The sequence below is a fragment of the Oncorhynchus mykiss genome, chromosome 9 (assembly GCF_057628025.1).
Source record: "Oncorhynchus mykiss isolate SJ-2025 chromosome 9, ASM5762802v1, whole genome shotgun sequence".
NCBI classification, from domain to species: Eukaryota; Metazoa; Chordata; class Actinopteri; order Salmoniformes; family Salmonidae; genus Oncorhynchus; species Oncorhynchus mykiss.
In genome coordinates this window covers 23448965-23461306 of record NC_143030.1, presented here as the reverse complement: position 1 = coordinate 23461306, position 12342 = coordinate 23448965, and the positions used below count along the sequence as shown (strand labels likewise).

Below are 12342 nucleotides of genomic sequence, written 5' to 3'. Positions count from 1 at the left end.
GAAGAAGAGACTGGCTCGGGCCAAGAAACACAAGCAATGAACATTAGACCGGTGGAAATCTGTCCTTTGGTCTGATGAGTGCAGATTTGAGATTTTTGGTTCCAACCGCCGTGTCTTTGTGAGACGCAGGGTAGGTGAACGGATGATCGCCGCGTGTGTGGTTCCCACCGTAAAGCATGGAGGAGGAGGTGTGATGCTGAGGGGGTTCTTTGCTGGTGACACTGTCTATGATTTCTTTAGAATTCAAGGCACACTTAACCAGCATGGCTACCACAGCATTCTGTGACGATACTCCATCCATCTGGTTTGTACTTAGTGGTACTATCAATTGTCTTTCAACAGGACAATGACCCAACACACCTCCAGGCTGTGTAAGGGCTATTTGACCAATAAGGAGAGTGATGGAGTGCTGCATCAGATGACCTGGCCTCCACAATCACCTGACCAGAGTGAAGGAAAAACAACCAACAAGTGCTCAGCATTATGTGGGAACTCCTTCAAGACAGTTGGAAAAGCATTCCAGGTGAAGCTGGTTGAAAGAATGCCAAGAGTGTGCATAGCTGTCATCAAGGCAAAGGGTGGCTACTTTGAAGAATCTAAAATATATTTTTATTTGTTTAATACTTTTTTTGGCTACTACATGATTCCATGTGTTTTTTCATAGTTTTGACATTTTCACTATAATTCTACAATGTAGAAAATATTAAAAATAAAGAAAAACTCTTGCGTGAGTAGGTGTGTCCACATTTTTGACTGGTACTGTATATATTATAATAATAATAATATATATTTTAAATTAAACTGAGGGCCTTCAAAAGGGCGCCGGCCGCCGAATGGGTCAAGACTCTGGGGCTGGATGGAGCCCCATGCTGCCTTGCCTGTCTTTATGTTAGTAAATCACCTCTCTGAACTGAACAGTATTTATTCTGCAGCCTTCTACGAATACTTTGGCAGAAACGTGGAAGAGAGGGAGAGGCAGAGCGAGGCTTGATGTCCAAACTGTAGAACACAGGTCGTAGATAGGCCTTAAACTTTGGGCCCAACAACACGGTGATCTAACGTGTAAGGTGGGCATTAGAGGTTTACACAGATCCACCTGTACCCAGGACCCAGCCCGGGAAGGGCCCATACAGATCAGCGACTGCTGCAGAAGGGAGAGAGAGAGACATTTGATCATTTATGCTGCTGCTCTTGCTTTTCACGAGAGTGGAGCGTGGTGAGTGTTATCTAATCAATTGAGGATGCAATTCAAATGATGGAAGGAGAGGCTACAATGATCAAGAGCTGACAGGTAGGCTGCTACATAATATCCCGAATTGAGTTGTTACACAGTAGAAGGAGAAAGGACGTGCACTGTTTTACCCACTACCCTTTGCTCTTGTTGGCTTCCCCCTCTCCCATTCTGGAGCCAGGGACAGGACGTTCTTAACAGATCAGGACGCACACACACACAGTCACACACCCACATGCTTTCTCATTCCCATTCCCCCTCAAACAAATGCCAACGCAACAAGTCCCTATCCTCCATTCGGTATTGGTACACAGCCACACCCACCCATAGCTTTTACTGCATACTGCAGGCCTTACCTGCTCCACAGCACAGCACATACATCTCCCAGCTATCTCACACACACACACACACACACACACACACACACACACACACACACACACACACACACACAGAGACTGCATTTCTCATTCGCTATATCTCTCTCTCTGCTCTTTGCACTGGTCCCCTCTTCCCTACTGGCTTTCATAAGACACTCTCTTTGCTTGGCAGAGGCCTTCCTATGGTGATGCACCCCCCCCCCCCCCCCCCTCCTTGTGTGTGCGTGCTTACTGTGGCTGCAACATTGTGAGTTTTAGTACGCACATTGCACAGGTTCAAATCCCTAAGAAGATATGTATACACTTATACATACTCACATTCACACACCTGCCTAAATTAACGTTATATAACTTGACAGCCGTGAAGTAATTGGCAGTGAGTCAGAGGGGAGAGTGTGTGTGTGTGTGTGTGTGTGTGTGTGTGTGTGTGTGTGTGTGTGTGTGTGTGTGTGTGTGTGTGTGTGTGTGTGTGTGTGTGTGTGTGTGTGTGTGTGTGTGTGTGCCGCGCGCGCGTGCCGCGCGCGCGCGCTTTTCTCCCCGTTTCAGCCAGTGTCAGACTACTAAGTACAGTGACCCTACACAGACAGACAACTTACTCAGATAGACAAAACACTAGAGTGATCCACAGACCTCTGTGTGACATACAGAACAAGGCATTGCATCTTAATAAACAACTTGTATTAAGTGAGCGGTCGCGGACACTGACTCACAGACTGACAGATGCAAGGGTGACACACACACTCAAATCAATCTACTTAAAGGCACAGGAAACAGGGTGTCTTATCCTTAATGAATCGCTAAAGTGAGCCGTGACAGAAAAGGACATTGACAGCCCCAGACAGGCAGACGAACACACGCAGACACCCACCAAAACACACACGCACTACAATGACTGCTACAACAAATGAGCCATCACTGCCCCAGACAGACTGACAGGAGGACAGAAATAGAGAGGGAACTGTTTATTGGCCAGTCAGTGACAGAGGCAGGTCGTAGCCCCATCTTGGCTTCAGAGTTAAGGAGCCTGCAGAGAGGAACAGTCACACTCACACACAGACTCCCGCAGGCATCATCACATCGATTAGATCTCAGAACGGAAAGGCAACTCAAGGAAATGAATGAGATCGATAGACAAGCAGAGAGCGGGAAGGAGAGAGAGAGAGATCTGATTACAGTAGAAAGGAAACGCTTCCTGTCTGGTCTGGTTGCATATGACTGCACCGATGTCAGTGGTTAGTGTGTGTGTGTGTCTGGGTTTGCATTTAGATCTAGAATAGCAGAAGAGGATGCACCTACAAGCCTAATGGATTGGTGCGTGTTTAGTAATAGTCTGTTTGGTCTAATGTGCCATCCATATAATCCTCTGTAAATCCCAGTCACTGTCTCCTCAGACACTCTGTGTCTAGACGCGCGTGTGTATGTGTGTGTGCCCACACCAATATGTGTGTGTTTGTGTGCGTGCCAATGCGTTCCCTGTCTCCCTGGGTCCGTTGGGCTGATTGTTGGTACGGCTCTCTCAGGCTGAGCTGCACTGGCTGCTGTTGTTAGCTGGCACCATCTGTGCCGGGACGCTAAATATAGCTCTGCACCAGGAAGAAGAAGAAGAATGAGGGGGGGCGGGCTCTCACCAGAAATATAGACGAGACACTTTTTTTTCATTAACAGTTAGAGAGCAGGCCTGGGAAATTTCAGGGAACAAGAGAGTCCTTTCTCTCAATCGGTCACCATTCATCACTGTGTTTATTTGATATATCTGCCATGTGGCCAGCCCCCAGCAACCTTTCCTCCTATTTTAAACTGCCCTTTAAAGACGATGTTAAAAACATGATGATTATTATACACCTACAGTACATACTTGTCACATGTGACTGTTAGCTACCCCTAATAAAGGGATAATCGACCGATGGAGAGGAAGACGTATGAGAGTCGTGTTATGGTGTGCATTTTCAGTCCTTTTTCCTTTCCGTAGTCTAAATATCCTCTGTCAGTACGACCCTCGCAGGCATTATCAATCGTACAATAGGTTCCATAACAAAGACAAGTGTTGATGACCTTTTCTTAGTGACGTACTTGCTCTGGTTTTGTAATAAGATGGGGAAAAGACTATATTGCCCTAAAACAAAACATGTACGCACACACACACACACACACATTATCTCTCTTGTCCAACCTCTCTCTCTCTGTATTTCTCTCTCTCTCTCTCTGTATTTCTTTCTATCTGTATTTCTCTCTCTCCATATTTCTCTCTCTCTCCGTATTTCTCTCTCTCTCTCTCCGTATTTCTCTCTCTTTTTGTATTTCTCTCTCCATATTTCTCTCTGTCACTCTGTATTTCTCTCTCTCTCTCTGTATTTCTCTTTCTCTCTGCATTTCTCTCTCCATATTTCTCTCTCTGTCTCTGTATTTCTCTCTCTCTATATTTCTCTTTCTCTCTGCATTTCTCTCTCTTTCTCTTTCTCCGTATTTCTCTCCCCGTATATCTCTCTCTCCGGCGGTCTCACACATTCCATCCCTCTGTTGAACTTCGCCATATATATTTCATTTGAGGACACAATATTCCCCTGTGGATAAACAGACATAGATATTTTATTTGTAGATTTGCAAACAATGTTGGCGATAAAGTGTGGTAGCCAGTAGATGAATGTCATAATATTTAGTTCATCTTCGTATCATATTCTGTTGTCTACTGTTCTTCTAACCCAACCATTTCCTCTGCTTCCAGAATGCTGATGTCTACGCCCTGGCCTTGGAATTATGGGGGGGGAATTACAGGAGACTTGGAGATCCCTAAGCTCCTCATCCTTTTGTGACAACCAATGGGAAGAGAGAGGAGTTGGACTGGTCACGCCCCTGAAGCACTTTGGAAAGACTGATGGAAAACCTTTATTTCGTTGCTTTCAGTTGATTGGTTGTGATACCAATGGGGATGCGTGCCGATTATAGCCCGTGAAGGAAGGACTCTCAACCAATAAGAGAGAAGAATAAAGACCGACTGCGGACGGGGAGCCAATGATATTTTTCGATCATCAACCTAAATGAAAACACAATTAACCAATCAAAAAGCAGGATTTCCTCTAATGATGGCTGAATATACATAGTATTATAAGGAAATATATAGAAGTATATATCTTTTCAAAAGTGCCTCATTTTTTGATTGTAGCCATTTTACAAAGAACTTAGCATTGACTAAGGAACTGAAGAAGCTTCAATTGTTGTGCTCCTTTTGAAGTAGAATATGTTGTGGCGACCAGATGTAACGGACAAAGAAGAGAGCACTGGTACTGGTATATATTTTGAATAATAATGATGGTGATGATAATAATAATAGCAATTAGCTGGCCTGACTGTGTTACTGTGAGAGATGTTAGCGGCATAGCTTCTAATGACTTTATGCTCACCGCTTCAATGTAGCTGACAGATGTTTCTCTCTCTCTCCACTCTCTTTCAATATCTCTATCTCTCTCTGCCCACACCTCTCATCCAAGAATGCAGAGTTATTCTATATCACATATCAACATGCTCACATACTACACAATATGCTCTGGTCAATATGTATTTAATGCACAGAGAGACACTTGGCACTTGTTGCCGAATAAAGACAACTAAAAAAAACAATTGTATGGAACTATATTTAACCATAAATAGTTCTTTCAAATACTTGTATTAATTATAACACAGAAATAGATTACTCCACAATGTCCGTAATCTTAGCCTATCTATACTGAACAAAATATAAAACACAACATGTAAAGTGTTGGTCCCATATTTCATGAGCTGAAATAAAAGATACCAGAAATGTTCCATACACACAAAAAGCTTATTCTTTAGCTCCCGAGTGGCTCAGGGTTCTAAGGTACTGCATCTCACTACAGACCCTGGTTTGATTTCAGGCTGTGTCACAACCGGCCGTGATTGGGAGTCCCGTAGGGCGGCGCACAATTGGCCCAGCGTTGTTCGGGTTAGGGTTTGGCTGGGGTAGGCCATCATTGTAAATAAGAATTTGTTCTTAACTGACTTGCCTAGTTAAATAAAGGTGAAATAAAACATTGATAAATACATCTCTAAAATTGTGTGCACAGATTTGTTTACATCCCTGTTAGTGAGCATTTCTCCTTTGCCAAGATAATCCATCCACCTGAGAGGTGTGGCATATAAAGAAGCTGATTAAACAGCAAGATCATTACATAGGTGGACATTGTACTGGGGACAATAAAAGGCTACTCTAAAATGTGCAGTTTTGTCACACAAGAAAATGCCACAGATGTTTCAAGTTTTGCCCAATTGCAATTGGCGTGTTGACTGCAGGAATGTCCACCAGGGCTGTTGCCAGATGTTGATTTTTCTACCAAAAGCCGCCTCCAACGCCGTTTTAGAGAATTTGGTAGTTTGTCGAACCAGCTTCATAACTGCAGACCATGTGTAACCACACCAGCCCAGGACCTCCGCCTCCGGCTTTGTCACCTGCGGGATCATCTGAGACCAGCCGCCCGGACAGCTGATGAAACTGGGAGTTTGCACAACAGAACAATTTCCTCACAAACGTCTCAGGGAATCTCATCTGCGTGCTCTTCGTCCTCACCAGGGCCTTGACCTGACTGCAGTTTGGCGTCGTAACCGACTTCAATGGGCAAATGTTCACTTTCTATGGTCACTAACACTCTGGAAAAGTGTGCTCTTCACTTATGAATTCCGGTTTCAACTGTACCAGGTAGATGGCATCATGTGGGTGAGCGGTTTGCTGATGTCCATGTTGTGAACAGAGTGCTCCATGGTGGCGGTGGGGTTATGGTACTGACAGGCATAAGGTACAGACAACAAACACATTAGCATTTTATTGATGGCAATTTGAATGCACAAAGATACCGTGACGAGATCCCGAGGCCCGTTGTCGTGCCATTCATCTGCCTCCATGTCCTCATGTTTTCAGCATGATAATGAACGACCTCGGGGATCTATCTGTATACAGTTCCTGGACGCTGAAAATGTCCCAGTTCTTCTTGGCCTTTATACTCACCACACGTCACCCATTGAGCATGTTTGGGATGCTCTGGATAAACGTGTAGTCCAGACTACTTTACACAGCCATTGAAGAGGAGTGGGGCAACATTCCACCTGCCAAAATCAACAGCCTGATCAACTCTATGCGAAGGAGATATGTCGTGTTCCATGAGGCAAATGTTGGTCACACCAGATACCGACTGGTTTTCCATTTTTGTTCAGTGTTGTAATTATAGAATCACCCACGTTTGGTAGGCTATACTGTTTCATGCAATACTTTATGGCCATGGGAATGGTTGTTCATGCAGTGGTTACAATGTGCCACTGTTCAAACGTTGCTATAAGGCCTTAAAAGGTCAGCAGCAAAGCCGCGGGAGCAAACGAGTTTGGTACAGGGACAGACAACATTTTTTACATGCAAATCTGATTGGATACAGCATTTGATAATTGAAATATCAGCCTCATTTTAAAAAAAGTGTATTTTTTCTTTCTGAGGGCAAATCAGGGACTTTTCCAGGTACAGGGAACAAGCTACCAAAATCGGGGACTGTCCCAGGAAATTGGGGACTGTCCCGGGAAATCTGGGACATCTTGTCACGCTAGTCCATAGGGATAAAAGAGGTGCTAACAATAGCCCTTGGTAATGTTGGCTTACCTAACGTCTGGCTTTGATAATATGGCGTGCCTCGCTTAGCTGTGGGCAACATGCTAACTTTAGCCTAGTTAGCAAAGTATTTGGTTCTGAGGCATAGATAGGGCCACAACCCTCCTTTATGTTTCTCAGTTGCCGTCTTTCTCTCTCTCTCTCTCTCTCTCTCTCTCTCTCTCTCTCTCTAGCTCTTACTTTATACTCTTTCTGCTATGCATTAGCACTAAAGTGCCTGTCTGTCTGTATGTATGTCTATCTGTCTGCCTGTCTGTCTGTCTATATGTCTGTCCCTGTCTTTCCCTTCAGCGCTATGAGGGCAAAATATATACAGTCTATTTTCCTCTTATTTCTCTATTATTAGCTGTTCAATATTGTGTAAACTTAAGGTACCCTGCCCTGATTGATGTGTCAATGATGTTCAAGGATGTAGTGACCCATGAAATGACTTGACCAATGGCCCCTACCTTCGTGTTTGTATTGGGTTCGTGCTGGCTGTTTTGGCCCCATTGAGGACCTCATCTATGGATGGCCCTATCAGTGCCAAAACAAAAATACGTTTTGACTCTTTGACAATATATTAAATAGCTAGCTACAAGTTCAGACCTTTTCTTTTTTCTTCTTGTTTGTTAAATGCTATTATAACCTTCCCTCCGCTCTTGTTTGATTTTGCAGCAAAAAAAAAAAAAAACTGTCTTGGAAGTTTGAGAGACATCTTGCCTCATTAGTTTGCCTCTGGGACACGTATGAAAGAAAGGTGTGAGAGGAAGCACTTCTGAAATTACTTCATGAACAATACTTACCATAAGTTGCCAATATGAGCCATCACAGAAAGAGAAAACACCTTTCAAAGAGAACCACGTTTCTCTGTCCACGTTTCTCTACCAGCACTTATGTATATTCCGACAGTCAGCCCAAGGTGTCTGCCTCGTGCACTTCGTCCTCCCTCTTGTCACATGACTGTCGGGACTCGTAGAATAACAAAACAGCTTTATTGCTACCAGATTGGGATCTGTGGTCAGGGCAATTGGCCATAATGGTTTCTAATGCAAAGGTGAGATTAGGAAAGTAGTTGGTTTCCAACCTCACTGTGCCGGGTTTGTTTCTAATGAGGGTTCACTGCAAGGCGCAACCAGGCAGTGATACGAGCACAACTTACACATTACAACACAAACAGTAAATAGTGTCAATGTTTCCAAAAGGTTTTGGGGAATGTTTTCTTTTGTTATATAATGACTCCACAATCTTCCAAACTGAAGCCAGAGAGTTCACTCTGAAATCAAAGTTAAGTCTGATGCTTTCTGGCCTCAAAAGTGGACAATGGTCATGAACCCAGTCACTGTTGAGGTCTGAAAGCATCAATATATATGACAAACTTTAACTTTGGAGTGAACTATCACTTTAAAGCGCTACTGAACATACCGATTGACACCTGTGTTTTTCTGTTGCTCATTAGAAAAACAAGGTTTCCTGACCGATTCCATAATAATCCGGTTAATGATGTTTGCCCCCGTAGACACTAGACGGGAAGCCTATTTCACTTCCTCAAAATCCTCAGAATTAATTTAACATAACTCAAGAAATCTGTAATTAGTTTTGATGTTTTGCCGCGGATGTTTTAGTCATGCATTTTTACATCTAACTAAGGTGTTTGGTGCAGTATTTCTCAAGTTTAAAAAATGTGTGGCGTGCTGGGCAGGTTTGTCTCACTGTGTATGCTATTGGATAGAGAGCAATCACTGCAGCTGTTCACAACCATGTTAGGGGGAAAATGGACATCGTCAAATCAAAACCCAAACTTTATTTAGCCGTTGTGACGCACGGATGTTCCAAACCCAGTTTTAGACCAGACTGACTTTATGACCAAAATGATCCTATTTTACACCTTGTAGTCAATTTTGACACAATAATGAATGTTTCTGACTCATCTCAATGCCGTATGAGCCATTTCCAAATGGATTTGTTTCTTTTTAAAATGAAATGAATGAATGGTGATCATGTATTATGAACTGTATTTGGGAGAATTCAGGGGTTCGGGTTCGGGGGTGCTAAGCTTAATTGCTGTTCTCCATGACGATAGGGGGGGGGGGGGGGGGGTTCTAGAGGATGGGAAAATACACATTTTTCCTATCTACAATTCTAAATGGGAAATTCTGATGCTCTTTGACTGTGATGTGACAATTTCACTTTTGTTGCTTGAGAAGAAAAAACGACAACAACAAAAAAAGATCTTGGAGTTGTCCTTTGATTAAAGGGTAATGATCTGGTTAAAAGAGGAGTTGTCTAGATGTCTGTGCGGAGGGACAGATTGAGACAAGGGGAAACAAGGCAAAGTGACGGGCACAGACAGTTACAAAGGCAGGCGTTGGTACCGGCATACTGTACTGTAGTGACAGACACACAAACACGCACAATCACACTCATAAAGGCTTTAACAAGCATAATCAAACTGTTTCATGATTAGTTACCGTAAACAAAAAGCCTCTATTAGGCATCTCTCTCCCCAGTGATAAGATCGATGTGACTATGTAGTGGCAAGATGCCAACAGAGTTTATCACTTATCTCATTGGAATTATGACCAATTGCTTTGTTTGTGCCTGGGAAAGGCTTTGTGTGTGTGTGTGTGTCTGTGTGTGTGTGTGTGTGTGTGTGTGTCACACACTCTCTCTCTCAGGCTCTCTCACTCACAATTAAATTAGTTTCAATGGGCATTATTAGCGAGAAAAGTCGGTATCTTTCATGTCTCTCCCTCTTTCCACTCACTCTTTCTTTGCCTAATGAAGTCTATGTTGTGATGATTCTCTGTGTCTGTCTCTCCCAGATGGCTTGGTAACTCAACCCCAGGTTATATGTGCACCAAATCCCCATTGGGATGAATAGGAATGAGAACACAACACACACACACACACATCTGTATGAACATGAAACAGATGCTCTCACTCTCTCTCTGCCCTGCCCATGAATATGATGGAATATGGGAGAAAAGGGCACATATCATCACCAGTATGTATTAGGGGAATATGAGGCTGAAACCGCTTCACCAGAAGGCCAATGAAAACCATGTAAGTACACTGTATCTGTAGTCTAGTCACTGTGGCCCTGACCCTATTGCTCTTTTCTTGTAAGCTGTCTCTTGTTCCCTCTCACCTAACGCCTCCTCTATGCTTCCCTCAGGGCATGTTCAGCCTTGTTAGACTTACATGTGAACCTTGTAGTCTAACCTCAGACACAGGAGCGTGGATCTTATGGGGGGGGGGGGGCATGTCCCACTCAATGTTAAACAGACGTTAACAGAGACGCTAAAAAGCCAGAAAGCTCGGTGGCTTGGCCCAAGGTGAAGAAGTAAACTGTACTGGAGCTAAGCGCTAGCTAACCGCTAACCACAAACACACTGCTTCCCTCTGTTAGGGCTGCTCTTACGTTACAGCGACCATTGTTGATGTAACGTGACAGGACAGGACAGTAGAGTAAAGTCTTTCAAAGAGCCAAGCTGTGAATGAATGGCCTTTGAGATGGATGGGTGAGAAGGGATGAGAATATGGCACTTGGAGCCTCCACATCAGAAAGAAAGAGGTAGAGAGGGATCGAGAGAGTTGGGAACTTCCGCCATCTGGTCATCATGGAGACGCAGAGTCAATGCCCATGTTCCGTTGCCTCCGCGGCAGTGCCACAGTTCACCCCTCCCATGAGAGATAGAGAGAATATTCTGGGATGGCGCCAAGGAGAGGTGGTAGAGGACAGCGAGTTTAGATGGGCACCGGGCACAGACAGCCATGTCATAAACCTAGAGGAAACGAGAGATAGAGGGAGGGGGGACGAGAGGTAAAGTGAAATGAGGGAGGGGAAGAGAGGGAGTGACAGAAACGGAGAGAGAGGGAGAGAGCAGCTTTCCTCGAAGGCCAGAAGACAACAGGTGGATCTGTGGCTGTGAACTCTAGTTGCAAAACTAGGTAGAAGGACACACCCTCTGTACAGCAGCGTCCTTTGCCTCTCGCCCAAACACTCAGTCACAGGAGATTGGTGGCACCTTAATTGGGGAGGGCGGGCTCGTGTTAAATTGCTGGAGCGGAATCAATGGAGTGGTATCAAAAAAACATCAAACACATGGTTTCCATGGTTTCCATGTGTTTGACCATTCCATTCGCGCTGTTCCAGCCATTATTAAGCGCCGTCCTCCCCTCAGCAGCCTCCACTGGTCTCAGCCACGTGTTCGGGTGACGGACAGGAGCATGCGGATCCACACACATGCATACAGACTAGACATTGTAGGGCTTGGGGTCCACATGACACACAGACAACAGGTGTGTGCTTACAATGTAATATGTAATACTCATCAGTAGGCTATAGAAGAAAATAAACAAGTGATGATGTGATACTGGGCATTGTACATAAGAATCCATCATTGTATTTTGACAAAACAAAAAACGTAAAGAGACTAACATGTTACAGAATTACTTTTGGATGTGTATGTGGGGGCTTTTTCAAGCCTGTGTAGTGGGTTCAAAAAGTATATTAATTGGCTTGTTATCACAATAAAAGTGTAGAATGGATGCATTTTAATACATTTCATGTCCCATGATCTGTCATTCATCAGCTCCAACCCCCATATGATGCAGCAGCATGTAGCTGTGCTCTGACCCATCGGTAAGAATACAGGAAGTCTTCCTGCTTTATGACTTCCTCTCTGGCACGGCCAAACAGGAAGCTCACTCTGTATTTGACACAGAAATAGCAGGAGTCCCTGAACCAGATGCACAGAAATACACTGTCGAACAAATATCATGTTTTTATAGATTGATAAATATCTGAACTCTAGATTCATAATATACTTGATACGGTTTTGTACGTTTCGGTTATTCACCCTCTCCTTCACATTATCCTTTTTTAATCAATTACATTCTATGTTGGGCACTTGTTAAAGGTAATTTATTGTGAAAATGTTGCGGCACAATTACTACAGTACAGACTAATAAGGAAATTGTAAAACTCAGCGATTCCAATGCTTCTGGTATCTGAAGTAATTTGATCTGCAAAGGCCACAGCAGACCCAGCCCTTTCAAATGTATTTTCAGCCCCTTTCTGTGTC

At 43.9% G+C, this 12342-nt stretch overlaps 1 protein-coding gene across 2 annotated transcripts in view; it reads left to right on the top strand.

The window, feature by feature from the left end:
* Positions 1 to 12342, top strand: part of LOC110531720 (insulin receptor substrate 1-B) — an 83189-nt gene that overhangs the window by 50910 nt on the left and 19937 nt on the right. Inside the window, exon 4 of one of the 2 annotated variants that reach the window (XM_021615051.3) lies at positions 4334 to 5678. The exons of the other annotated variant lie outside the window; for it this stretch is intronic. Coding sequence (XP_021470726.2) covers positions 4334 to 4341 — 8 coding nt within the window. The 3' untranslated portion in view covers positions 4342 to 5678. Of the gene's footprint in view, positions 1 to 4333; positions 5679 to 12342 lie in introns of those variants that run through there. 2 annotated transcript variants of the gene reach the window in all.